The sequence below is a fragment of the Xiphophorus couchianus genome, chromosome 3 (genome assembly GCF_001444195.1).
Source record: "Xiphophorus couchianus chromosome 3, X_couchianus-1.0, whole genome shotgun sequence".
Taxonomy (NCBI): domain Eukaryota; kingdom Metazoa; phylum Chordata; class Actinopteri; order Cyprinodontiformes; family Poeciliidae; genus Xiphophorus; species Xiphophorus couchianus.
In genome coordinates, this window is record NC_040230.1 from 9421683 (window position 1) to 9449386 (window position 27704).

Genomic DNA, 27704 nt, shown 5'->3' on the forward strand with positions numbered 1-27704 from the left:
TGCAAACTTTATACAGATAGCTGATAAAAATGACTGCAACATGAAAATACAAGTTTCTTAACACATTGATGGTAATCTATAATCAGACAAAACAATCTAGTAAAAGAGCTTCTTTTATTTCAGAAGGAAGCCAGCTCAAGCATTGTAAAACACACTTAATTAAACTAACTTTATTTGAACACATGATATGAAAATTCAAAAGCAAACAAAAAGTCCTATTTGGACTTCAGTTGGAAAGTCTCCACGGCCTCTTAGATTAGCAGTATATCTTCTAAAGCATCATGTTTCTACATTACCAAACCTACAAAAATACCCTATTTTTAAAGCTAGTATTTAGTTATCACCCTTACAGAAAATAGAAAAAAAAGAACAGAAATTACAGTTAACTTTTAAATGTGTTTACAAAGTTGACACGAGGCAACAATATTAAGACGTAGTGACCGATAGATAAGTTGCAATAACTGGTGTGTCCACCATCTGTTTTACATCTTACTGGACATTTCATTGTTCCTTTAACAGGATACAGCACAATAAATGAGGCATAAAATGAGACCTAATGATAAAAGCTCTTTAGTACTTTAATGTTGTTAATAAGGTTTGAAAATGTGATTTTTGTGAAGAATAATTCATATTTACAGGAGTTTTGTTAATACTGGATGAGAGATGTTGATGCAAACGAAACAAACAATAGTTTCCATTAAATCAGTATATGGAAATTAAGAAAGTTTAACATCTTATCTGGAAAAAATCAAATATGATTTGATTAAATATTCAAAACACCTCTTTTTTGTCTATAGTGTGTGTCTATAACCCTCCTCGCTTCTCACGACACCAGTATAGCCTTCCTTGCTTGGTTGTTTGTCACCTAGTGCGATACAGAATGAAACTCTCTTCACAATGTGACTTTGACTGCATGCAAGTCGCCCAACAGCTGAAAAATAAGACACAGTGTCTTTGCAGTTCTATGAGACACTACTAAATGGCCCTAATATAAATCAAGTCAAAATACAAGCTTTAAAACTAGAAAATCTGTATCAATCTCAAGATAAACAATTTGTTGATATTCACAAAGACTTTAAGACAAGTCAAAACAAGACTCCTGAGCAAAACGCTGGGTGAAATCTTCTCCAGTTCTATGATGCAGGAGAGATGAAGATGTTGAAGAACACGGCGAAGATAATGAAGACAGCATATCCAAATATGCAAATCCAGAAAAGTGGGTTTTTACACAGCTTCATATTGAAATTAATGAAGAAGACGTATCCGATAGTCAGCCCGGCAACAATTCCTCCCAAATGAGCCACAAACGACACCTGAAGAAAATATGATAAAATCAGGTTTCAGTTCAGGCCTCTGGGCTATAAGTTGCTGTTATCTAACTCCACTAAATGTTGAGTAAAACTCACAGGACTAGTTTAACAGACAGCCAATAAACTAAATGGGTGAGGGGGTAAGGAGTCAAGTTTTCAGTAAACACCATTTGTGTTTGTGTAGCCAGGAAGCTAAGAATCAACTTAGTTATTACAAAATCAAGTTGAAACCATAATTTATGCAGATATATGCCGAAATACATGCATACCTGTATGCATACATCTGCATGAATGACAGCTCGTCATGAACATACTCAGTGTTGGTGAGTTCAGCAGCCGAATAACTTTTGATCCTCAGTTTGTTTCTGAGGAAACCCAGAAATATCTGGTTTGTTTTTCATTGCACTGTAGACTTCTTACCTTTACACCTCCCTCTAAACTGGCAAATCTTCTGTATAAGGCATAGCTGAAATCTGCAACAACTGAACACAAAACGATGTTAAATCATTGCTACAAATGATTGTGCACTTTCTGACATTTAAAAAGAACACTGACAAAAAACAGAGTGGGACCTACCAATTAAAACAATGACGAGGATTCGAGCCACTCCAAAAATAAGTTTCATCTGTTTGAAATTCTGTGAAAAGGAAGAAAGGAAATCAGATGAAGGTATTTCCTCTAAAAGTTCATTTGTTTATCAACCAATAAACTAAATGTGCACTGTGTCACAAAAGTATTTAAATTACTGTAACTTTTTCACGTTTCATCACAAAAGTAAGGCATTCAGTCCCAAGAGTGAGTAGTTGATAAAACCACCTTTCACTGGCATTCAGAAATATCTCCCTAAACTGAAAGAAGATTAAAATGTAATTGCCCCTGCCTTAAGCAATTTCCACATGGAAGAATGTGAACAGATCCTCCTGTCAGAGTGTTTCTCAACTTACCACCACTGCATTTATGAAATAACCTCCGTACAGGGCGTAAACGCCCCCAGAAGCCCCAACCAAAACAGTGAGAGGATCAAAGATGGAGCTGGCCAAAGACCCTAGGGGGAAACGCACAGATAAATCATCAACAGGAAGTACAGCTCTAAGTCAAACTTGAAAAACAGGCTCCAAACATTTTTAAACAACACAAAATAGTTTGATTTCTGTCTCAATCTCAGCTACCTGTTCCAGAAGAAGAGAAGCTCAAGATAAATTAGAGAAAGGTGACGCTCACCTGCAAGGACACCAGCCAGGTAAACCAATCCTACTTCATGCCCTTTGTGGACCATTTCCAGTGGGATCCCAAGCAAGAGCTGCATCACTAAGTTGCAGAAGATGTGCCCCACACTGAAAAAAAGCTGCAGGTTAACAAACACTGAACCAACATGAAAATACAAAAAGGTGACTCCATCCCAAACAGTGTGACAGGATAGTTTTTTGTAGTTTTAATTGTTTTGCGACAGAAGAGTGTCTATAGTGAACAAGCTTTTTGTCTAACCAAAAGGTAAACACTTACTGTCAATTTCCTGCATTGGAAAAACAGTTGCTAAGTATGGCTGGGCAACAGATCAACAACAATTGATCATTCTATAGATTTTCACTGAAATGCAATAATCTTATCAAAAAACAAATCAATAATTTTTGATATTGACTGATATGAAACACATGTTTTTCATTATGTCCTAGTGCTAAGCAAAACAGCTATCCTGAAAGACAGCATTCTTTCTAATATTTTTTAGCATCCTGTGAACTACGCAACTCATGTTCCTCTTAGCTAATGCATTTTCCTGCTTGGTAAATATGCTTGGTTTTCCTGTGCGGCTTGTACTCACGGGATATGAAATTTCCTACTTGGTAGTTTATCATTATATATATATATATAAATATATGTGTATATACATTATTATTTTTTTCACTAATATTGCTCCTTTACAATGTAAATGCAACCGTTGCACAGGTGTAATCCAGCACGTTGAATTTCAATTATATCTAAAATGATAAAAACTGAGGGTGGTTTTGCACTTCCTCACCATTGCCTGAAACTGTAACTTCATCTTTGAAGTATTTAAAATTTCTGAATATCCTCACCCAGCGTGGACGAACATGTAGGAAAAGAACCGCCATGCTTCCTGTCTTTTGGAAGGATCGTAGGTGAGAGGACTTTTCCAGATGCTTACATCCAGGGTCACCCACTGCTTATGAGGCTTCCACACGGCATAGTAGATAAACACTGCCAACTATGGAAGATCAAGCATTGGACACTCAATAACATTTTTAAAACATTACAAAATAAATATATCAGGAGCAAAACTGAATGCAAAACAGCTGTGAAGACATGACAGCAGGAGGGAAACAGACTCACAGATGGTGAGGATTGTTTACCTAAAATGTGGGGCCTTTCATGATTACTCCTAAAATTCCTAACAGTGTGTTCTCACAGACGTCTTGGAACTGTTTACAAAACGCTGCACACTGAGAGACTATCACTCCAAACTATTGCAAATCCAGCAATTATCAACATGTTAAAAGGTGAAAAAACTTAGATAAAAAGGAGTGAGCTCTTTATATTTTTAGACAATACTAATTTGTCTAAAAATTAGAAATATCGATATAAGATTTTATTTTTAATCAGGAAGACTTCTGTGTCACCTAATATTTTTCCTTGGAAATAAAAGTGGAACTATATATGAATTTAACAGCAAATTCTCTTTTATTACACAGCACAGCAATTACATACATAATCAGATGTGGATAGAAATTAGTTACATTTACTTGAGTAACCTTTTACTGGAGTAAAAGGTTACTTTTACTTCAGTCAACTACTGAACTACTACTACTAGGAGTATTTCATACCATACTTTTATTTATAATTGTGTATAGATTCGGGTTACTCTTTCTATAGTTACTTCAGTAAATTAAAAAAACAAGGATGATTTAACAAAAATGCACCAGACACAGACCTACAGTTTAAGTTAAAGTACACTTATTGTGTGTAACAAGCTTTTCTATTTACGTATTTTTTATCTGCCAAACCTACTGTGCAATTTGGAGGTCAAATAAAATACAATGGACAATCCATTTTGTCACTGAAAGTACTTTGTTCTGATATATACAGATTACTTGTTGTAAGTATTGATTTCAGAAGCTTTATCTTGTGAAAAAAAAATTGATTTGGAAGTTGTGCTTCTCCTTTCTGAATTTATTTTATTTTAATTTTATTTAATTTTGTAATGTTCTTTAAAATGCCATAACCTGCTAAGAACCTTAGATTTTGTCTCTCCAACAACATAATTTTTACAGATTAGATCAGCTATTATTATCAAACATTTACATGTTCTTGAGTAACCGTTTTTTCTAACATGTTTTACTCTTACTGGAGTCATTTTTTGACTGGCAGCTCTTTACTGTTACTTGAGGAATGATATATTAAAGTTACACTTATTTTACTTCAATACAATTTGTAGCTCTCCTACCCACCTCTGTACATGATATTTATAGCAAAGGTCTGACTTTTCTAGTATTAGCGTGAGATTATGCTACTGCAACAAACTTTATGAGTTAGGACATTAGAAGGAAGCAGCACAGATGTTAACATTTAAAGCTGCCGGAGAACTTTCCAGTTTGGGGATTTTTATCCCAGCCTACCTCTGCAATACTGATGGCAATGATGAAGATCGGAGGTGGGCAGCAGTTAGCGCGTTGCATGTACCGGTCCCGAAACTCTGGTGGGATGATCAAATTCTGGAACTTCCTAAAGCATCCCGTCTCTTCCCCATCATTTATCTCCGGCTGACTGTTTTCCTCCTGCTCCGCCTCCTCATAGTCAATGTCGCCCATCTTTGTTGCTACACTGCAATACTCTGAAATGCACGAGGAAAAAAAAAACCTTTACATGACATTTAAACAGGAGGTGGAAGCACATAAGTTCAACTAAATGTTTCCTTTCCATGTGTTGATTCATCATATCTCACCTTTTGTATCAATTTTGAGTCTATTGTTCACAAGTAATAATTTTAGAACTATTCAACTGATTACTATTTTTGATTCCCTAGGTCATAACACATTTCTGATTATTATTTATATACAGTATATGAAAGGCTGTGGCAATGATGCCACATTGCTGTTTTTTTACACACAAATATTATTAATATTTCAACATAGGGCTGGGCAAAATGGCTTAAAAGTATCAGTCGCAATCAGTCTATCAATAAATATTGATTAGGTTTCTTTTGCTTTAAATATCTGAAATACTGTCAAACTGGTGATGTGACGTTTCCCGTTTTATCCACAATTTCTTCTCAAACCATTGTTCTCATTTTCTCCCCACACTCCGCTCCGTTGTTTTTTTAATTTTAAGCTGTTATGAGGCACATGGCGAAACCTGAAACTGCTGCTTGCAAGTTATTCAACAGAGTGTTTCTAGCTTACCAAAGAATGAGTGAGTTAGTTGATGCCACCCATCTTGCGTGGCTGGTTGTAAGAGGTTGAGCAACAAAAGAATTCTGTGCAGCTCTGGATCAAAGTTCAGTGAAATTATTAATACTATTGCTGATTTATTGCCCAGCCCACCAATCTACCCAGAGATTGGAATAGGTCAATTTTGCATGTGAAAATATATCACATCCTTTTTCCTGGGCGCTTATTGGCTGCACCCCAAACAGAGGAGATAATTTGAATTTAGTTTTTGAGGTAGAGCTAAGATGGTTTCCAGTGTGCATGTTATACAATTATGATGTTACTTAAATTTATACCATAAATACAGCAAAAAGAAATAAAAATACATTTAGGATGACTGATTTGGTCTGAGCGGACATGGATTTTGAACCAAACCTGCACTGTTACTATTGCTAAAACTTTAAGCGTGCAGCCCAGAAGGGATATTCTGGTGATAATACTGCATATACTATTCTTTATAGGTTAAACAGGCTAAATAGCATTCATTGCATTTTGGGATATGGCTTCTTCTCCAGTGGAGCATCAGTGTGTGAGGAAGGCAACTGTAGAAGTGACTGAAAACAAGTTTTAAAAGAAGAAAGTTTGAGAATTATGCTTCACTGTATCACATTTGAATGCAGGAAACAGTAGACTGTGTAAAACAAGGCAGTGATAGTAGTCGTCAAAACAGCCCTTCAAAGTAAAATACATAGAATAGAATAGAATAAAATAAAATAGAATAGAATAAAATAGAAGTACTTTATTCATCCCAGCAGGGAAATTACTTCGCAGTTACAGCATAGAGACAAGACACAGAGAGAAGAAGGCTTCTAGGAAAAAAAGAACTGTATTTCCTGTTTCAGTTTTTATTAGATAGGATCACAGTTAGTCTTATTAGTGGGAGGTTGGCACACACATACACACAGAAATGTTATAATATAATATTATTATATATGTATATATATATGTTTATTAAAATCAAGATACATTGGATTTATTCACAAAATTGCTTTTGCCAGAACCAGGTTCTAGTCTGGATCAGGAAAAAAGAAAATGTCGGTGCTTAACAAGCTTAACGAAGCATAGATGACATTATAGTAAATGGGAATTAATCTTAAAATTTTCTAAAGTGAAATAATCTATTGATAATTAAACTTCTAACGACAGAAAATCTGGAATTATTTTATAAAATCATAATGTAAACAAAAGTCAAGATAAGTGAAATAACTATTGTATTACTGCTTTAAGAGATTATCCATCCATCCATCCATTTTCTGTATATCCTTGTCCCTAGTGGCGTCGGGAGGGGTGCTGGTGCTTATCTCCAGCTAATGTTCCGGGCGAGAGGTGGGGTACACCCTGGATAGATATTTACTGTAAAACTGAAACTCCCCATGTTGCTTCTGTTTCCTAGAGTACGTCCAGTAGCTTTGCCATGTTGAGGCATTTCCTGTTTGTTAAGCTTCTCCTCTGCTAATGATTTTATTAACGCTAAATTGGATGGCCTTTTATACAGTACTCGCTTTTGTTTTAGGCTCTTCCTGGTAGAAAAAAAGTGAGACCAACTCACCTGAACTTTCAGCAGGAACGCGTCACTTGGCTCCAATTAGAAAACAGTGGGGAAAATCCTACGATAATTCAAATGTAAAATGAATCCACAGGCTGAGCTCGAGACAAAAACAAAGCCAGTGACTACCACAACCCCTCAGTGTTTTCAGACGACCTACGGAGCCGCGTTCTTTTTCGAACTGGCCCTAAGTGAAAAGGGGCAAAAAAAATCTGTCGGAGATAATTATAGTCTTTGCTTTCTTTTCTCCCTCCAAGACGCTTCCTTCCTCCGAACAAACAAATCACGAGTGACGGCCGTTTCTGGTTCCTTTCTGACACTTGTCCACAACTTGCAGAATATCTAGTGACTGTACTACCCCAACCATGCAGTCTACAGCAGTTTACCTGTTTCCCGTTGCCACACCTGTGGTCAGTGACGTCACGGACCACCTAGGGGCCAAAAACAAAAATGTACGGTACATATATTTTCATCATGTACAGGTATTGATCATCTCTCGTCCAAAAGAAAGGCATACATTTTAAGTGTTCACGCAACGATAAAGAAATTATAATACAGTGAATTAAAACCACAAATGTGTTAATAATGCAGCAACTACTCAAGTGTACCACATGGTGGCAGTAAAACTCATAATTAGGAATGACGGACGTTTAAATGTGTTTAACCCTTTTTCTAACAAGGCTAAAAATTAAAATTTTTTGCAAATTTTGTTTTGGCAGTAAAATTTCCAGGAAATAGGGTTAAGGTTCATAGTTAATGGGAAGATGGATGGAACTAAAGGCAGAACATTTGTGACAGAATATTATAGATTAAAAGACTTGAGGTTCACCTTACAGTAGGGCAAGAACCTTGGAGGCATGAAGAGTTAATTTTGTAAGGAACTGTTGGCTCTTTGAAGAAGGCAAGTTGGAGCTTAGATTTTAAAGGCTAATGTTACATTAAATAATATTTTCAACAGAACCAATGTAAGTATAATTACCGACCTAAAATAATGCAAAATGAAATGTTTATTTTGACAAAACAGAAGGCAGACTTCCTGGTATTCATCAGCATCACCAGACTTGTTTACTTTCCTGACTGATTTGCAAGAAACCTTTGGTCAAATGGTTGAGTCAGTGGTCACTGCTACATAAAAGCCATACAATTACCACATTTGGACCCTAGGAATATTTATTAAAAGATTATGTTCCATCTCTGTAATTTGTAATGATGGAAAAAAAAAAAGAAAAAACTTGTAAAAATCCACTAATTCATAAAGCTCTATTGTTGGAGAGATTTCTATCAGATACTCACATTTTACAGTCCATCTAATGGTCGTTGCTGAGCCAGACTCGCATAAAATTAATTTCTACAAGTAGCAGTAATGATTTCAAGGCATTTTCTCCAACCAGCCAAGAGTTTTACCTCTGGTAAAACAGCTGAAATAGGACTCTGTTGTGGCTTACGAATGTTTTTATTTGTCTATTTTGCTTCTTTAATGAAACAAACCATATGCATTCCAACCCTTGGATAATAAAACTATTGTTTTAGCCCTGTGTTCATCTGCAACTGAGTATTTTAAAGCAAAGAAAATTAGGTACCATAAAGGTATAAGAGCTTGAAAAAGAAAAACTGTACAATTTTCCACAATGAACAATCCAGTACAACAAATTTTTAATCACAGAACTTTTATTGTTTTTCTTTAAAAGGGAGAAAAATCCACATTCTCAGGAAGAGTTGTGAGGGAGGAGGTGAGGCGGGTAGAGCAGGGGAGAAAAGTGGAACATGGTGAGAAGCAGGAGCCATTAAATATAGCTGCTGGGAGGTTATACAGCATAATCACACGAGCCAATAAGCTTTTCTACAGCGCCAGCTAAAGAATTTTTTTATTAACATCTGCTTTTTTTCCCAGGATGTCTGGTAAAAGATGTTAATAGCAAAAAGCAGAGAAAGAAAAAGGAAAGAAAAAAAAGCAGGCTTCATACAGAGTTCTAATTATTTGGCCAGCAGCAATAGTTTTAAAGTAAGAAATTAATTTTTGGATTAAACCTGGATAAAACATGGCACCCAAACTGAGCGTGGAGAGGGAATGGGGAGGGAAAGGTTAGGGAAATAAAATTTAAAATCAACAGGGAGGAGGCAGAAGAAGAGCAGCCATCATGTGAGAGGAAGCCAGGGTCACATTGATGTGAGCTCAGGAGACATCTGAAACAGATAAAAATAAGATCACATGAGCTCACCAGCTTCAGGAAGGGCAACGCAACAGAAACTGGTACTTACAACTTGCAGGCCGGGCTCCATATCTTCGCATGATCTGGTCTTGCGTGAATTTCACAAAAGATTCATATTGTTCTGAAATTAGAGATGATAGACGTTTTAAGAGATGTAAAGCTCATTTGAAAGTATTTTGTAATCAGTAGCTTGTCTAAATCTTTCCCTTATCTTTTAAAAAAAAAACACCCAAACACCTAACTGCTATTTTCTGCCATTATGTAGTTTGCATGACCCGTTTATTCAGATTTTACCAGACAAAAAAACCCAGCGTTTATAAAGTCCTTTCATGGACATCAATGAGATTTAAACACAACAGCTGTAAGAAATCACAATAGTGCCTAGTAAAAGTATTCATATCACATAAAGCATTTTGCATTTTTTCACATTACTGCTACAAATCTCAAAGTATTTTATATTATATATCAACCTCAAGTAAAACAAAATCATTGTATGTGTTGACTTTCCACAGATAGAAATAAGAAAACTGTGTGGAAAAATCTGCATTAGACAATCAATCATCATAAAAAAAAAAAAAAGATTGAAACTATTTCATTGTGGGTCAGGCTATATGTTACTGTATATCCTCCCATCTGAGCTGTAAACATCTCATCTTGGTCCTGCAAGTTTGCAGCTGGGCCAAAAATCTCTCCCATTTTCAGATGATTGACTGAACAGTGCTTCATGAGATGCTTAAAGCTTAAGGTGTGGTCTGAACCTTTGAAATCGTCAGGGAGATGCTGAGTTTAGAAGATTCAATTACAGATGGATTACTAACAAATGGAAACCACACTTTTCAGATTTTTTTACATACTTTGAAATGAAACTAAAGCTAACTTCAGAAAGTTTATCTTCACCTGCGAGTTTTGTGTTGAGGATCTGTTCGTACTCCTCCCTGATCTTCTCCTCGTGGTCTTTGAGCAGGCGCTCACACAGGTAGCTGACCTGCCTCAGTGTGAACGAGGGTTGGTCCTTTCTTGAGGCACCTGAGAAAAAAACAACAGATGTCAGTCATAAAAAAATTGAGTTTATAGCTTTTCTTTCTGTTCAACACAAGATATGCAGCCCTGATGCTGGCACCGTCTCAGCACCTCGAGCGTCTCGGTCACTCTGAAACTGGAGCCAGCGTTAGCCTTCTGATTTATCACTTTATGGTCTTTGAGGTCTGCTGTGAGCCAGGTAGAGTGAAATGTGAGTAAATCACAGTCAGCTCAGAGCCAGAATGAGGCTGAGGTAAAAAAAAGCTCCATCATGGTGAAATACAAGTCCACTCTGCACAGGGGCCTGGACACCAGAGGATAATTACATCACACACACACACACACACACACAATAACTGACCTTTATGTTTTTAACTGTTTGAGTTCCAGGGAATTTGGAACAAAACAACATTTCTTCCTCCTACACTGCTAAAATAAAGTATTTACAATATTTTATCACTGGTGGTGCATTTTCTCTGAGCACTGTGAGGCCTGTAACTCAACATAACCACCACCTCCAAGGTCAAGCTTGCAAATGCCTCAAAATTTAGAAGATGTGTTTAAAATCCCAAAGGCTGTTTAGGAGCAAAATATCCAATCAACATGACCACCTTATCACCTTTTGTAAAGATCTTGGTTATAAGTAGAAACATTCTTAAAGACTCTGTGTCTGTATAATCATTGCTTTATTTCACAAGCAGATTTTACTCCTCTTCATTTCTGAGACAGGCCTGCAAGTAATTTGTCACATTCATTTAGTACACTCTTATATTATCCACCTTTCCTACTGACCAAGTTATCATATTGAGCATTCTCTTGTCCACGTGTTGTTCCATGAAGTGTTTCAATTAGGAGTTGCTATATCATGTTTGCAACAATGCTACCAAATACTCACATTAAGTTCTTCACCACCACATCGTTTCAGCTATACTCCTCTCCTCCTCCACCCTTTTCTTACTAATACAATTCCTTCACTACTAATAAAAGTTGCCCTTTAAGTATTATGCAACATGTAATTTAAAAGTGTTTTGAGTAGGTTATTGGGTGTGTGTCCTACCAGGTGGGGAGCTGGGGGCGGTGAGGGAGGTACTGGGGCTGGGAGCGTCACTAGAGCTGCAGGCCTCGGTCTGGTTGAAGGCCCCCTCCAGCTGCCGTCGCCTCTGAATCCGGCTGTACTCCTGGCGAAGGTTCTGGAAGATTTGCTCTAGAGAAAGTCGACAGGAACAACGTCAAAAAATGGACAAAACAAAAATGAATTACTATGAAACCTAAACCAATATGAACTTTGACACCAAAGAAAATGCTTCCTTGGAAAGTACATTTTTTGAGCATCAACTAGAAACACCCTAAACAGTCTGAGAAGTGACCAATGGGATTTAATGGGCCTAATTTTGATTAAAGGGAAAAAAAGAACATCTTTGAGGTTTTAATCTGCCAGAAAGCTTCCAGGAATTAAATCATTAGCCTAGTCTTTGGTGCCAGTTCTTTTAGCTCAACAAAAAGCATGTTTATAGAGTGCTGGAGGTCTTCCAGAGTAAACAAAACTATTACAGGAAAGCTCAATCAGTCGACCTACTTCAGACAAACTACAACAGTAACCACTTCCTGCGTTCTCTCAAAAAAACAAAACATTCACTGACAGGAAGCAGCTTTCTAGATTAAATACTGACAGCTCGACAGATAGAACAGCTGTAACCAACACAAAGAGCTGGCATGAAACACTATGATCTTGTGACTGTCATTTTCACTTCTGTTTTCAAAAATTTTTTAAAGATGTAATTTCATGAAGGCTAAGCTGCATCACAATTCCCTTTAGTTGGGTAGAAATGTAAAAACATTGGTCTTCTTTGAAATATTTACATACAAAATCATATCAACTTAAAAACCCTAATGTGTAACTGTATTTAAAAAGTGACTACAAAAATTCAAAAAGTGAAAAAAAAAAATTAATGTCACATTATCCATCTGTGACAGAAAAGCCATTAACCTGATTCTAAATTTAAAAGCTGAAGGTAAAAAACACGCAGCGACAGTCTCTGCTTTCACAACTGCTGGAAAATCAACTTTAAAAACAACAACATGGCCTCAAACTCAGTCGATAACCCAAATATAGGAGAGGAACTTTATCTTTCTTCGTGAACTTTGTGTACGTGGTGCGGTTCTATCTGGGGGACCGTGCCTCATTTATCTTGGGTGGACAGAGAGAGAGAGAGTCTTCATGTCATCACTGCAACCTGCTCATAAGCTGAAAAGGAGCTCAAAATTTTTCTCCACTGGAACCTCTAACTTGGATTTGTCAGGAATGATTATCAGTTTTTAAATGGATCTCACAGCATTACCAATGGCTGCAATACACACTCCGAGCAATTTGAGAACCACAAAGCAATGGCTGTTTGCCTTATATTGTCCAGTTGAGGTATCAGGCATCAGTAAGGCAATGTCAACCAAAAGACATGTTTCATCTGTGGTGTGCTACAAATAGTTCCACATGATTTAGTGATGGCGATACAGTTTATAAATATTGAAATGACAAGGTCAGCTGCAATATATATGCCTAGTTTTTTTCTCATCTGTGTTTCTATCACTATGACCTTTAGCATTTTGGGCAACGTCATATGTGCCTGGTGTGAACATCTGCTGCTGTGAGACTCTGTCCAACAGGCTAAGTATCAGATTAGCATTAAAAATGCAAGTTGAAAACACTTGGAATACATTAGTCAACAAATACTGCACTCTACACAATTGTACACAGCATGAATATTGTCTATATCAAGTCTGCTCGGTTTTCTAAATCATTAGGTCATGTGTACAAATAGAGCACACCCAAAAAAGTTGTGCATTTCCTATAAAAGCATTTAAAAAAACCCTTGCTGCAGGGTTTTGATTTAGCAAGCGTTTACATTTAGTCACAACCATCCTATTATATGAAAAAACAAACTTGATGGGATTTTATGACAAGCTTTAACTGCACTCAACCTTACATACTGCATCTAGACAGCTTGAAATTAGACACTAAAATAATTACAAGCTTTGATTTCAACTAAAACCTCTCAGTACGACTCTGCATTAAGTGCACACAAACCTTCTTTAGAGATACTCCTGCCATGTCCAAATTCAGCAGAGCCAATTAAAGTCAAGGCATTTCTGACATATTGAGGTATGGAAACCATGTTCAGTAAACTCCAGTTGTTTGATGCTAAAAACAATCACAATGACGGCTGATGCTAAAACAACACCAATAAGTTTATATATTACAGGCGATCTGACCAATAAGAAAATGAAGTATAAAGAATAACCTGGAGGATTCTGGAGTAACATGCAGAACTGTAATTTCACTGATTATTGGTAGAATTTGCTACTTACATTTTTTTAACAGCAATATTTTAGAAAGATTACCATTCAAAATGATTGATTGAAAATAATTAAAATTTTTATACAAGAAGGGGATAAAAACATTACAGAAAATAATTAATGAAATACCAGTTTCCATTATCATGTGCACTGTGCAATACAAATTTTATTTATGACAGCTCTGCACTTAAAAAAAAAAGAACAAACTGAGATGAGCTGTTAGTTATTAAGAACAGTCAACCTAAAGAAATGAGACGCTGAATATAGAGAGAAATAACCCCAATTATTAAGACCAACATTACAGTATTCATTCATTCACTGTCAACAAGTTGTAAGAGCGCAGCTATTGAACAGGTCCAGCTTATCCCCGCAGTCCTGCTGCATTCATTAAAAATAGAAGGAAATTTTGTACACAATGTAATGACAAATGGCAGACACTACATACTGACAACTGCTGGGTTCATCTGTGAGGGAAATAAAACGCTTCTTCAACTGTGCATCATGCTGCATCCAATCCTGCCAACATCTAGCTGCATAGCAGCAGGCACCGCTTGGCAAAAACGGCAGGGACACAACCAGGTGAAGCCATCAGAGGCTTCTGGGAGTCAGAGACACGCAGCAGCAAGAGCTTCAGTTAAAGAGTTTAGCCGACCAGAGCAGAGCTTTAATGGATGGACACTTAGCCAGAGAAAACAAAGCTGGCTCACTTTATTTTCCCTTCCATTTTTAAAAGGCTTGTGTGTGTTGATAGGAGGTTTCAGATGTTCCAAATACCTTAAAGTAGGGCTGGACAATGTGGCTGAAAAACTTACCATGATATAAGCATTTCACATCAGTCGATAACTGTTGAAACCTGAGACTTCTAAACTTCTACTGCACAAGCTGCTCAACAGGTTGTTGCCAAAGAGTGAGTCAGTTGATGCCAACCACCTTGCTTAGCTGGCAGTGAGAGGTTGAGCTAAATCCTTTCCTCTGCATACACGCCCCAGAATAATGTGAGGTTCTGGATCAGAGTGAATATTCAGTGAATATTCTATCAGATGTACTATCTTTTGATACTGACCAAGTGTCTATTGCATGTTGTTATTGATTTATTGTCCAGCTCTACTTAAAAGTAAGTTGCGATATGTTCTGTCAGCTGTAGTTACACCAGATCAGTCAGGAGGAATAATCCTATCAGTTTCAAAACAGTACAACGTTCCGACTTATTCTTCAAAGAACAGGAATCATTTTCCCAGAAGTTTATCTCCTGCTGGTGTCCAACTCTGATTACACATCCAACAGTTACCACTAGTAGCATGTTAAACATTCGATACAATATTTATTTAAGTGAATGTGTCAACATATAGATAAATCTACTCCAACTGCAAATTTCAAGATCCTGTATTAGGCCTCCAGGTAAAGTGTCCTCTCAACAAGTAAACAGAACTGGAAAGCTTCAGTGCAGATACCAGGCTGGGGGGAGGACAGCTGACCTTTACCAAATGCAAAACTCTCACTTAGCAAATCACATCAGAAAGATAGGTTTACAGCAGCACTCCTGTGCTGCAAGGCACTTAACTGAAGCACAAACCAGTTGTGTGGAGACATAATTTGAATTTGAAACAGATTCCAAGGTGATATAGATCTATATGTGCAAAATTGGACTAAAAGTATAAGTGATCTGGATTTTTTTTAAACAAAAGTATAAACCATTGAAGCAGCAAATGGTAGAAGGAACTATGAGCAGTGTCAGAATACATAGAAGTGTCCTGGATTATATCATCTGAAACCAAAATGTTTAACTTTCTATAAACTAAACAGTCCTTTCTCTTTGACTTTCCGCTTAGGGATGCTGAACATTTCACTTGGCTTGCAGGTGAATCAATGTCTTCAGCATGTAATGATACATCAAAAACACTAACAAAGCAGAGATAAAAGATCACAAGATTAATTGCAGAAAGCCCAACTGATTTCTTCACAATCACTTAAAGCAAAACTGGTTCTGATAATTTCACCACTTCATAATCTTGGATGTTTTACATTTGGAAAATGGTCAAGTCTGCCACAGGACACTTGGTATTGGCCATGCATACACTCCAGTGGAACCTTTGGTACCCATTCTGACAACAAGAGATATTTAAATCATGGTCTAAAGGAACAAAACATGATAAAGATTTTAAAATCTACAAGCATGTGGAAGCTTTGAGGCATTTTAGTTTGACTACTAAAATGATTTCTGATTTCTGTCAGAAACAGAAATCAGAGCCTAAATAAATGAAGTGTAAAATGTTCAGAAATGAGTTAGATATACATGATAATGTATTTACATATTAAAGCTATGCAAGCATAATAAAATAACTAATGGTGTAAGGTTTGCAGCGACAAGATGATGATCCATAGGGACAATATTTGCAAAAGGACAAACTGCTCCAGAGCCCTCAAAAAACAAAATTGAACCCAGCAAATGTCAAATGAAGAATGTGGAAATATATCAAACAGAAACTTGCCCTTTATTTTATGTCATGAAAAGAGCATCAACTTTCAATTACACAAGACAAAGAAGCATCTCATTGCTATTCCAATTGCAAGACATGAATTCCAAGATCACCAAGCAATATCTTATTGGAATTCAAAAAGCACAAGCATGAGGCCTGGCTGCTGCCAGAAAATGTACAGGATTACAGTGGAGATCTCCAGCTAACTATCTGGTGTCCACTTGTGCACCATGAACCCATCCAACACCAACACAATGTAGTTGCCAGTGGGAGAAAACAGGCAATAATGAACAATGCATTCCAGCTCTGTGGAAAGAAAAACGTCTGTGGTCCATAATAGTAACCCCCACTTAAATACAAGACAATTGTGGTAGTGGAGCCAAGGAACATTAGTCAGGCAGCACCTAATTAGCAAGCTGCAATGATGTGCTGTAATGCCATTTATCTTTTTTGTGCTCCATCAGATAAGATTATTAGATGTTAAAGTTGATATGTTACCATCCGCTAATGTGTCATTTGTGTTCAGATCAGTTGACTAGTGATTTGCGCAGTCTCCTTAATACAGATTTTTATTTGTTATTGCAGTTTTGAGAATTTCTCCAAGTATACATACCAACAATCAACAGATTTGATAAATAAGCAATAGGGACAAGCATTTCTCATAGGGAAGTAACACAATAACATACCATAAACACTAAAGCCTAAAAAAACTTTTTAAATTTACAAAAACTTGACTCAAAAATGAAGGTTCTTATCTTCTTTAGTAGGTAGATACTTAGATGGCCCACATGGGGTCCAGAATCCCTTAAAAACTAGTCAGTAATTATATCTGAACTTCCCAATATAAATATAATCTTTCATATTAAAAAGAATGCAAGCCAAAGCCCTTTTTTTTAGAGGAAGAACTTTCGCTATCACTGCTTTCAATTGTGAAAAATAATCATTCTTTCCAAGAACCTTAACTCTTCAAAGTTACATGTTAATCGACTAAAATTTCTTTTAAAAAAAAGAAAGAAAAAAATTAAAGATTCAAAGCTTTTTATTTTTTATCATATGCCCAGTAAATAAACATGTTTCCCTGAGACAATAAAATTCTTAATAACTGTGCACAACGGATACTAAAAGTATTTTTTTTTAAAACTGTTGGTATTAACTAGATAAGATAAAACAAACCATGCAAAAATACAAAAAACTAAAATGCACAGAATATTTATCAAAGGTCAACTGTTGAGGTTTTTACGGCAAAACAATTTTTTGTATTGCAATAATTTTGGGTTTTGGGGTAAAACTTTTAAAAAGGTTTTACAATTCAGAATACAATTTCAAAGTCATTTTTAATTTCTTGCAAGTTAAAATTATTTAATAAATGTTAGGTTTATATGAATAATTTATTCAATTACATATTTAGGCAAGTTCAATACAACTTGATATTTTTCACCTCCTGAAGGGGCTGGTTGTGGATAAGGGTAAAGCATCGTTTTACTTTCAGTTCATTAAATGTTTCTGGAGCTGATTTATTTAACAGGATCTGTAAAGAAGACAAATGAGTCATGTATGGCAGTTACTTTTTTGAAATGGATAATTGCTGAAAATATATATTTTTTAGGGGCTGCACAGTGGCGCAGTTGGTAGCACTGTTGCCTTGCAGCAAGAAGGTCCTGGGTTCGATTCCCGGCCGGGGTCTTTCTGCATGGAGTTTGCATGTTCTCCCTGTGCATGCGTGGGTTCTCTCCGGGTGCTCCGGCTTCCTCCCACAGTCCAAAAACATGACTGTCAGGTCAATTGGTTTCTCTAAATTCTCCCTAGGTGTGAGTGTGTGTGTGAATGGTTGTTTGTCCTGTATGTCTCTGTGTTGCCCTGCGACAGACTGGCGACCTGTCCGGGGTGTACCCCGCCTCTCGCCTGGAACGTAGCTGGAGATAGGCACCAGCAACCCTCCCGACCCCATTAGGGACAAGGGTGAACAGAAAATGGATGGTTGGATGGATATATTTTTTAATAAATAAGTAAAAACGCCTACGAGAACTTTCCAACATGCCTACAGTATTGACATGGCTGCTCATGTGATGCCATTTGCCCGTTTCGTGCCTCAACAGATTAGATATTTGGGTGTTGAAGCAAAGGCAGGCCCCTTTAAATAAAGTCTGTCAGATTGTGAAGAAAGTTTAACATTCAATTGGCTGCCATCACAGATAAGGGTAAAGGTAAAAATTGATACGAGTCGTGTATATACAACGTTGACATGACAAGAGAAGGGTTTTGAACGCAGCAATAGCCATTATTTACCTGAACATTAGCCAGGACAAGCTAACACAGCCGGGTATTAGGATCTGGCAAGACGCCACTAACCAATAACAATGAACTGACTTTTACTTTTGTTCTTAATTTGGTGTATTTAACCATCAATACAACCATATGCGAGCTTGACTTGGCAACTACATTCCCCTCATCACCTTAGCCGAGTCCGGCTAACGTTTAGCCTCCAACCCCCATTCTGATTCTTCCACTCCACCCAAACCCCCTCCCCCCACGACACCCACCCTGAAACACACAAAATACGTCAAATTATTTAAAAATGTATACCTGGAGTGAGCCTGTGTTCGCCTCCGATGGGCTGAGGAGACATCGAGTGGCCCGGACTATCTACCGGGGTACGGAGGTTGCATCTTTGCGGGGACGGAGTGCTCGGAGTCCCCGGTAGTGGGTTGCACCTTCTCCGCTTGGGAGACTGGGGACTGAGGAGGGCCTCAAACTCCATCGACCGCTTTAACGTCGCACCGCAAGCCATGTTTGTTAAAACAAACCGGGAGAGTAGCAGTAGGTAGAAAAAAAAACACCCGCCGAAATGGGGTTTGACGCTGGCTTTTTAAACGTTTCCTCGAATTTCTGATTCGGCTTTCTTTCTCTCCACAACAACGGATTTTCTGCTCTGAGTAGTAACAGCCGACACTGCCTGCTGAATTTTTAAACCGTCACAATGGCGGATCATACCACTGTACGAAAAGAGGGGTCGTGGTGTTATTTTTGTCATTATATTTAATGTTATTATCAATTCTTACTCATAACTATTTTTTAAACACGCTTTTAACATAATCTAAAAATATCCTCTTTAATAAAATCGTAATTTTGTGCCCTTTATCTGTTCTTTTATTTTTCAACTTCCGGTCATGAATATCCCGGTGTTGGTGAGTCCTTCCAGTTGAACTTACATCCAGGGTTCATGAGACGTCTGGTGGAGGTGATGAAGTAGAAGGAAAAAATAATTTAACAGTAGCAAATATCTATGTATTGACTGGCAATTAAAGGATCCTGGAGATACAAAATTGGGAGTTGTGGAGAAATATAACGGATTATACCATAGTATGAATGTCTAGAGTTTTGTGGGAATTGGAATGGAAGGATGAGGAAACTGTAAATATATTGTAAGAGTCGTTCTTAGATTTAAAATTATTTAATATGGAGTTATTAGAAGAATGATGACAAAATACATACCTATTAAACAAAAGAGAAGAATTACAATTTTAACCACTCTGTAAACATTATAATGAGTTACAATTTAAGGGGTTCCAACATTCCAATTTAAAAATAAATATTAAGTAGGCTTTGATAAATAAGTACAATTTTGTCATACTATATTAGTGAAAGCAGGTAAATGTGTGTGATGGCTACATATGGATTTTCTCTCTAGACAACAAACATTTACAAAACCATGCTGGGTGCTCTGTAGATGTTGAGTGGGTTTCATAGGTCACACATGGGTCCCATTTTTGCCAGTAATTCTTCTGTATCAGGCAGTTAATTTGAAACTATTAAGAAATCTGCAGACAGGTTCATGTCAGGTGCATGTGATCATGTTCATTTGTTTAATGGAATTTGTACACATTAATACAATAAATGATTCTTGGTTGTTGTTTTTTTTTTTCAGCCCATTTTCCACCAATGCACTATTATCATGATGGGTGCAGGGTCTTGACGATGTGTGTTGTCAATTCCAAAGATTTGCAGCACTTACAGAAACTGGGACATTATGTTTTTTGGAGCATGCAAAATGCAAGGAAACACTTTTTTTATAATGACACATATGTTTAGACCTCTTGAGGACATGTAAGTTTTTAATTGTGTTTGTTTAGGGGTTAGGTATTCTTTGTTACAAGCATTTAGTCTACTAAATTGGGCTTTGGAAGGCAGATAAGCTTACATGGTCTACTCCATCTTAAAAAAGAAAAATTCACAGGTGGAATGAATAGGATCTGAAAGATCTAAAATAAAACATAAAATCTCCGAAAACTAAGACATATCAGGCCCAAAAAATGCAAAACTTATGTAGAAACAATGAAAGACACTCTTAAATCAACACAAAAATCCCCCAAATAATCCATGCAATTTGTAATTTTTGTAACTGTCATTGAGAAAACAAAAACTGAAAAATATTCACATTTGTAACTTTTTCAAAGCATAACTAGGAAAAACCTAGAAATTTGTGTGTGCCCCGCTACTTACAACTGTAAAGTTAGTACACAGAAGATCAAGAGGTGAAACTGTATTCAGCCTAAATTAGTCAAACCAATGGTTAAGTGCATACTAACACACAAATCTTTTTCTTTGCTTTCATTTAAGTATTTACAACATTTCTACCGGAACCGTTTTAGTTCCATGGGACCATGTACAAAAAATCCTACAATAAATAAGAAATGAAATGCTTATTATGTCTTTCTTGAAATAGAATAAAGGTCCACTGTTAATATAATATTACAACATTACTGGTATTACAATTTGCTTAAATACAAGTTACACAAAATTTGATATGTTCACAGTCTTTTATTAGGAAAGGTAGAAATGCCAGACTTCAATTGGAATTGTCATTCTTGATTGATAATACATATATCACGATAAATACAGCAGTGTTTTAAAATGCTTTTTCATCAGCACCATAAATCCCTTAACCTTTGAATCCTTCTGTTTATTTTCTAACTGAACTGATTTTATCGTCTTGCCTCTCACTATTTTTCCCAGGATTTCCTTGTGCTTAGTTCTATCTATGTATTGAATCAGTCCATTTAGCTTGAATCAGCTTTCTGTCCCTACTGCAAAAAACTATGACCCCACAGCATGATACTGCTACTACCATGTTTCACTGCATTTCTAAATGTTAGTTTTCTTTCATGCATGTTTCGCATGAAGAATTTTTTTTTGTTTCATCTGACCAGATTATATTCTCTCACACATTTGCAGTGTCCTATATTTGGCTTCAACAATATTGCCAAGCATTAGAAAAATACTGGAGTTTTTTACTACCTCCAGCTAACATCATCTCGGCAGAGGCCTGGTAATTAGCAATTCATTTTATTCAGGTGGGTTGGAGTAGCAATGTTGCAGAATGGTGGCTCTTGAGGACTGGATTTTAGCACCTCTGATTTAAATCATTTCATCTTGTTGGAAACAAAAACATCTACACCAGTCTATAACCACACACAGATTTTCTTCCAACATTGGTTTGTGTTTAGCATTATCCATCGTCATCAATTCTGTCCATTTCTCCTGTTCTGATGAAGACAGGTGTTTGAGCTTTTAGTTCCATTTGTGTTCTGTTTTGGTCATATTATACTGGTTTTCTTTTCAGTGCCAGATTTAAATCTGTTTGTTTATTACCTTATTAATTATACATTACATCTAGGTTCATTGTTCCAAGGGAAAAAAAACAATGAATAATAAAATGTCACTGACAGTCATTTTGACTTTAATTAGAAAAAAAAAATCTACAATAAAAATGTCAGGTTGTATTTTGTATATTTCATTTTTTAATCAAAGTATTTACATCATTACATTGTGTTGATGGTTTTACAGTCCTTCGCCAGCACCCTTCAAGTCTTCGTCCATCTGAGCTGCTAATTTATTACAATGTTCCACTGTGTTTATTTAACTCGACTTATTGTTCACTATTTCACAGACTGAGTCGAGTTGAGGGGTTCTCACTGCCAGAGTGTCATCAGACACTGTAGCACAGTTGTCTTCTGCAGAATGCCCTGTGAGATGTAAGTCATTTGTAGAGTTTTTACACTTCCAGAAACCACATGACTTTTGTAGAGACTGCAGCAGAGCAATTCTTAGCTCTCTGCACCGCAGGGCATAAAGCAGTGGGTTGACTGCAGAATTCAGTAGGCAAAGGGTGCTGCAAAAGGCAAAAGCTCTCTGCTGGGTAGGAGTCAAGACTATAGAGACATCAACCAGCATGAAGATAAGTACAGGGAGCCAGCTCCCCACCAGTATGAGGAGAATCAAACCAAAAGTACGAGCCAGCCGAATATCCATTCTCATGCGGGCCTGACCGGCACCTGCTGCCCCCTGGAGGCTGGTCATGGAAGATTCATGACGGTGGGCCTTCCACAGGATCAGGGCGTAGGCCACCAAAATTAATGTGAGAAGTATCAAGATAAAGGTAGTCCAGCAGGCCAAGTAGCTTGGGCTGATGAAGGGGAACAAGCATGAGCACGGAGGGTTAAGCACTGTGGGACACCTCCAGCCCATGAGTGGCAAGCAGGAGATGAAGATGGTGATGCTCCAGAGAATCAGGAGACTCAGCAGGGCCCTTCGTCGGGTTAGCAGAACCTTGTAACTGGATGCCTGGTGGATGCACAGGTATCGGTCCAGTGCAGTTAGCAGCAAGCTCCCAACTGAAGAACTGAAGGCCATGGTAACCCCTCCTAACTTAAAGAGATATGCAGTTGGACCATCACAGCGGCGGAAGAGATGAAAGTCCAGGAAACTTGTGGTGAAGAAGCAGCTAGCGAAAATATCTGCCAGGGCGAGGCTGCCAATGAACAGATAAGAGGGCTTCTGTCTCAGCATCGCCGAGGTGGCAATAACTCCAAGGACAAGGACGTTCTCCATCAGTGTTATCGGACCACCCAGGAAGCAAATGGTGCCAATGGCTTTCTTCTCCAGGTCTGTCAGAACCATGTAGATTTGCAGATTCTCACAAAATTCATTGGCTGGAAGAAAAACATTAAGGAGAAAGATTTACATCAGGAATGTGCAACCTCTTTCAACTGTGTAAGGCTGTCATATTAATCTGGACATAAATCTCAGAGAAACGTTTCTGATGCATTTTAGTGCCAACATTGTGTCTCTTGATTGATCATTCTTTGCTTTTCTCTTTCCTCTGCTGTATTTTTTTTTTTTTTTGCTTGAGCTTTGATAAAATGTGGGACTAATTTATTATTTAATACTTTAAATGAACTTAAAGTAACATACCTATTTGTGATGAGGCGTTGGGATTCGGAGAATCTAAACAAGTTCTTTCCTTCATTTCCCCCATTTCAGATCTAACCTTCTGATCTGCAGCATATTCAAGTAGAAACATATCAAAGTGTGAGTTATTTAAATCTGGAAGTCTTAGCATTTTTATACCAAAAGGAAAGCGGTATTACCAGAAGATTTAACATCATTCTTTGATAACAGAAAATTACCTTGAGAGTTTTACATCCAGTTGATGATACTAGCAATTTCCTGTGGAAAAATAAATAAAAAAAGAGAATGTGCTTGCTTTTTACTTCATGTTCAATATTTATTCTGGAGCTTAAAAGAAGCATTAAGATTTGAGAGTAAAGACAAAGGCTCATTTAGAGGAGATGGCAAACAGACTGTGATCATTACTGTGTCAGCTGATGATAATATTGCAAAGATAGTTGCCTGGGCTGTAGATTAAAGTGAGTTATAAAGCATTTCATGCTAAAGCTTCTTCTCCTGCTTTTGTTATGTATGAATGTTTTATTCCATAAGTTTCATCCCGATCCTTCCATGCTCTAATACCATCATGGGAATACAATGTAACTTTTGTCATTGTTTTTATTTATACTTTAGTTACATTCACTTATTGTGTAAGCAACTGAAATTACTGTCAAAAGTAGATGAATTTTAAATGCTCTTTAGAATACAGAAAAGAATCACAATTTTATTGCATTTTCTTATTTTTACAACTTTTAAAAATGTTTGGATTTTATAAATATCAACCCGTAAAATGACTGTGATCAAAAAAATCTAAGCTTAGTTACATTTCTTGTATAATTTCAGATATATTACTTAAAAACCAAATTATTTCCAGAACACTGTATAAAATAACTGAAAACCTTTTCACTCTTTTCTATTTTTTGGCATTTAATTAAACTAGACAACCCACACACGCATACATGCACACACGCCTGCACGCACGCACGCACACACACACACACACACACACACACACACACACATACACACTAACAGACATACATAAAGTTGTTCACACTCTTCACTAATATTTAGTGAAGAGTTTTTATTTAGTCTTTTTTAATCTTGTTTGTGTTTTTTTTCCAATGAAAGTGAGGTTTCTAAACCTTGAGAAATGTGTTCTTCTAATGAGAGCTGTGTTTTCTCAATCTAAAATCTCCTTGTACAAGACGTTATTCAGATCTTGTGGTGTCCTATCTGTCTAGTATATGCCTCTCCTGTGCTCCTCCTCTCTTCAAGGCTGCTTGCTCATAAGTAGACACAGAAATTGTGGTTACTTGGTCTCCTGATTAAATTCCAAGAACACATCGATTTAATCTTTTGGTTTTGCTTAGACTTCAACAAATACATTTCCAGGCAAAGTGGAGTTTTAGCATTTGTAGATTTTGCATTTCAAACTAGTCTGTTCACGTGAAACTGTTAGATTTGTTTTTTTAAATCTTAAGGTTCAGTGATTTGATCATTTTTGCCAAAATATTTCATGAGCAGCTGCTCAAAGCTCCCTTGTCTTCAAAAACACAGTCCTACAGTCTCAACTGTATCATTGCGAGGAATTATTGAGTAAATATAATCCCCCACTACTCTAAATAGACCAATTAGCCATAACACTATGAACCCTTCTTAATTGTGTGTTGATCGCTTTTTCTGTCAACACAGCCTTGACCCCTGGAGGTACGGACCTAAAGGTGCTGTGGTGACACCAAGATGTAAGCAGCAGATCTTGAGACTTTGGACCCAAATTATTCTCTCCAACCAATCCTAAGCCAAAGCCATGACCATGTCACCAGTTCACCACAGTTCCTTCCTTTAACTGGTTGTTTATAGATACTTACCAATAAAGACCAGGAAAATTCCAAAAGAGCTGTGTTTTGAGAGATGCTCTGACCCAGTCGTCTAACAATTCAATTTTCACTTGTTTAGGCTTCTATAACATCAAGTTTGATGACAATATGTTCATTGCTGCAAAGTAAAGAGACTCTCAAAAGTCCCATTCTTTTCAAAATTCTAGTTTATCTGTGATTAAGAAAAAAAAAGATTAGTCACTAAAGCTTTGTAGAAATTTGACATGACATGTATAACATAATTCAAAAGAAAAGTGCATTTATATTTGGAAGGCCAAAAATAGAGATGTAAAAAGCTGCAATTACCTGGTTGTATTACTGTGAATACTCTTTAACAAAACATTTTTCAAAGCATGACCTGATCCAGATTCAGCATTTAAAGTTCCATTGTTTAGTTTACATGGTGGTATATAGAGCAGGCAGTTATCAATATTTGGGGAATTATGGGGCAAATTTTCATTTAAAAAAGATTGGATCTTTCTCCAATTTGAATAAAAGGATGTACTGTAAACTGCTCAGAGAGGCAGCCAAGAGGTCAAAAGCAACAATGTAAAAATTGCAGAAATGTTCAAGTTGTGTTCTACATAAGAGCTACAAGGCAAAGTTATTTTTATGCATAGAAAGTATTTAGGCTTGGCCTAGCTCTTCTGAAACTTTGTGGGGGGAGGTTACTGCATTACCACTATTAACTGTTGAGAAGGTTACAGTGGTTTTCACTGAGTTGAGAGATGCTCCTCCTTGTTTATGCATTTAAGTTAACATTGTGCATGATAAGCAAATATGTCTTTTATTTGGTCTCGCCATCTTTTGGTTTTGAAAACTTCATTTAAGAAATGAAAGTTTTTAATAAACTTATTTGAATGCACACATCACATCACCTGCTGCTCCATGGGTCGAAAATATTGCATATTGTAATTTTAAGATATGTTTAAATTGCTTTAAATGTTTTTTCTATATTTTTCATATTTCTGGGTTTAAAAATTACTTTTTCAAGCAGAAATTCTGATGCTTGCCCCAGATGTGAACTTACTGGGTGTCAAACCATCTAATTTATCAAATGTGGGTCACATCTGGTGTACTTGTTGGTGACTTCTATTTTCCAGACTGACTCAGGAAAGTCATTTAATGCAGGAAATGTGCCGGGTGACTGTGACACATGGGGCCACATATGATCCAATATGTAGTGCTGTGGCAACAAATACATCCTGATAGAAAGCACCCACGTATTAGGTTTTTTCTAATCAGTTTGAAACATTTATAACATGAAATTAAATTAAGCAATTTTTGGATTTCTAAGCAGATGTATAGCTATTATCCTAGTACTGAGGATTTTTATGTGGATCAAATAAATATTTATTTTTAAGATTCTTCTGTCCTTCTCATCTTTTCAAAACAATCAAAGGATCTTACCTCTAATGAGATCTGTGCTTTGAAAAGTATTTAGTAAAAAAACCTAAGCTGTAGCAAAATAATTACCTGTGATTGGCTGGTGGGTATAGGCTAAACATTATAAGCAAAGTTCATTTGATTTCAAGATACCAAGTGATGGTGCACTGCATAGTTCAAACATACAGTATATAAGGGAGTTGATCAACGGAGTTTTCAGTAAATTCTTTGTTTTTTTTTATAAATGCAAAACTGTGTCAAGAAAATACATTTGTACCGATTGGTGATAGTATTTCTTAACGTGCAAACTGCTAATGTTACACCACCTATGTTCTCATCAGGAAGAATCTTGACTAACAGGGGTTCATGTAAGAGCCACACATTCTTGCAAAAGCTGGGTCAGCAGCTAAAACGTCATTTCGAGAAGAAAGCTAATAACTGTCAATTTTATTTTCTCCATTGTTGAGACTAAAAAAGAAACCTAATTCTAAAACAACATAGAGAATGACAACATGAGAAGATTAACACTCTCCTTAAAAATTTATTAATGGAAAATAATAAAGATAATTAGATTATATTAAAGAAGGTACAACATATAGAACTGCTATTGTGATTCATAAAAAAGCAACAAATAACAAAGCCATAGAAAGCCATTTCAACTAGATATCTATTAAACTACCTAAATTCTTTAAAACAGAGAAAGTGCTGGAAGCTTACCTTATTTTTTTCCCTGCTTGAAAATGTTAAAGTGACTACAGGACTTCACATTTGCAGTGGGTGGCAAAGTGAGCGTGTGAGAGTGAAGAAGATAAGGGGAGGACGCTGTAGTGACACAAGAAAAAGGAAGGAGGTGTA

General features: G+C 36.7%; 3 protein-coding genes across 4 annotated transcripts; all 3 read right to left on the reverse strand.

Moving 5' to 3' along the window:
• Window positions 1-95: 95 nt before the first annotated feature.
• Window positions 96-7710, reverse strand: rhbdl2 (rhomboid, veinlet-like 2 (Drosophila)). The gene is made up of 8 exons (XM_028012556.1): window positions 7302-7710; window positions 4943-5157; window positions 3386-3534; window positions 2532-2644; window positions 2255-2355; window positions 1887-1947; window positions 1731-1792; window positions 96-1313 (listed from the first exon to the last, which is right to left on the reverse strand). The coding sequence occupies exons 2-8, from the start codon at window positions 5132-5134 to the stop codon at window positions 1134-1136; spliced, it is 858 nt and encodes a 285-aa protein (XP_027868357.1). The 5' UTR covers window positions 5135-5157; window positions 7302-7710; the 3' UTR covers window positions 96-1133.
• A 1238-nt stretch (window positions 7711-8948) lies between these two features.
• On the reverse strand, window positions 8949-19312 carry akirin1 (akirin 1). The gene is made up of 5 exons (XM_028012557.1): window positions 18940-19312; window positions 11586-11732; window positions 10406-10534; window positions 9558-9629; window positions 8949-9482 (listed from the first exon to the last, which is right to left on the reverse strand). Exons 1-5 carry the CDS (start codon window positions 19142-19144, stop codon window positions 9472-9474), a joined length of 564 nt encoding a protein of 187 aa, XP_027868358.1. The 5' UTR covers window positions 19145-19312; the 3' UTR covers window positions 8949-9471.
• A 1138-nt stretch (window positions 19313-20450) lies between these two features.
• cnr2 (cannabinoid receptor 2) lies at window positions 20451-27704 on the reverse strand. 2 transcript variants are annotated; one of them, XM_028012555.1, is made up of 4 exons: window positions 27567-27704; window positions 23823-23862; window positions 23608-23691; window positions 20451-23345 (listed from the first exon to the last, which is right to left on the reverse strand). In XM_028012555.1, exons 3-4 carry the CDS (start codon window positions 23669-23671, stop codon window positions 22273-22275), a joined length of 1137 nt encoding a protein of 378 aa, XP_027868356.1. In that variant the 5' UTR covers window positions 23672-23691; window positions 23823-23862; window positions 27567-27704; the 3' UTR covers window positions 20451-22272. The 2 variants fall into 2 exon arrangements, with proteins under 2 accessions (XP_027868356.1, XP_027868355.1); XM_028012554.1 differs by lacking the exons at window positions 23823-23862; window positions 27567-27704 and having other exon boundaries at window positions 23608-23717.

Excerpts from the sequence above, each read along its gene's own strand:
- cnr2 (XM_028012554.1), bottom strand. The coding sequence starts at position 23,716 with ATGTTTCTACTTGAATATGCTGCAGATCAGAAGGTTAGATCTGAAATG. Across the intron at positions 23,346-23,607 it reads CAACGCCTCATCACAAATAG|CCAATGAATTTTGTGAGAAT; the intron begins GTATGTTACTTT and ends TTTTTCTTCCAG.
- akirin1 (XM_028012557.1), bottom strand. The coding sequence starts at position 19,144 with ATGGCTTGCGGTGCGACGTTAAAGCGGTCGATGGAGTTTGAGGCCCTC. Across the intron at positions 11,733-18,939 it reads CGAACACAGGCTCACTCCAG|AGCAAATCTTCCAGAACCTT; the intron begins GTATACATTTTT and ends GACTTTCTCTAG. Across the intron at positions 10,535-11,585 it reads CGCCCCCAGCTCCCCACCTG|GTGCCTCAAGAAAGGACCAA; the intron begins GTAGGACACACA and ends TTTTTTTCTCAG.
- rhbdl2 (XM_028012556.1), bottom strand. The coding sequence starts at position 5,134 with ATGGGCGACATTGACTATGAGGAGGCGGAGCAGGAGGAAAACAGTCAG. Across the intron at positions 2,645-3,385 it reads TACATGTTCGTCCACGCTGG|TGTGGGGCACATCTTCTGCA; the intron begins GTGAGGATATTC and ends GCTTTTTTTCAG. Across the intron at positions 1,314-1,730 it reads GTTTAGAGGGAGGTGTAAAG|GTGTCGTTTGTGGCTCATTT; the intron begins GTAAGAAGTCTA and ends TATTTTCTTCAG.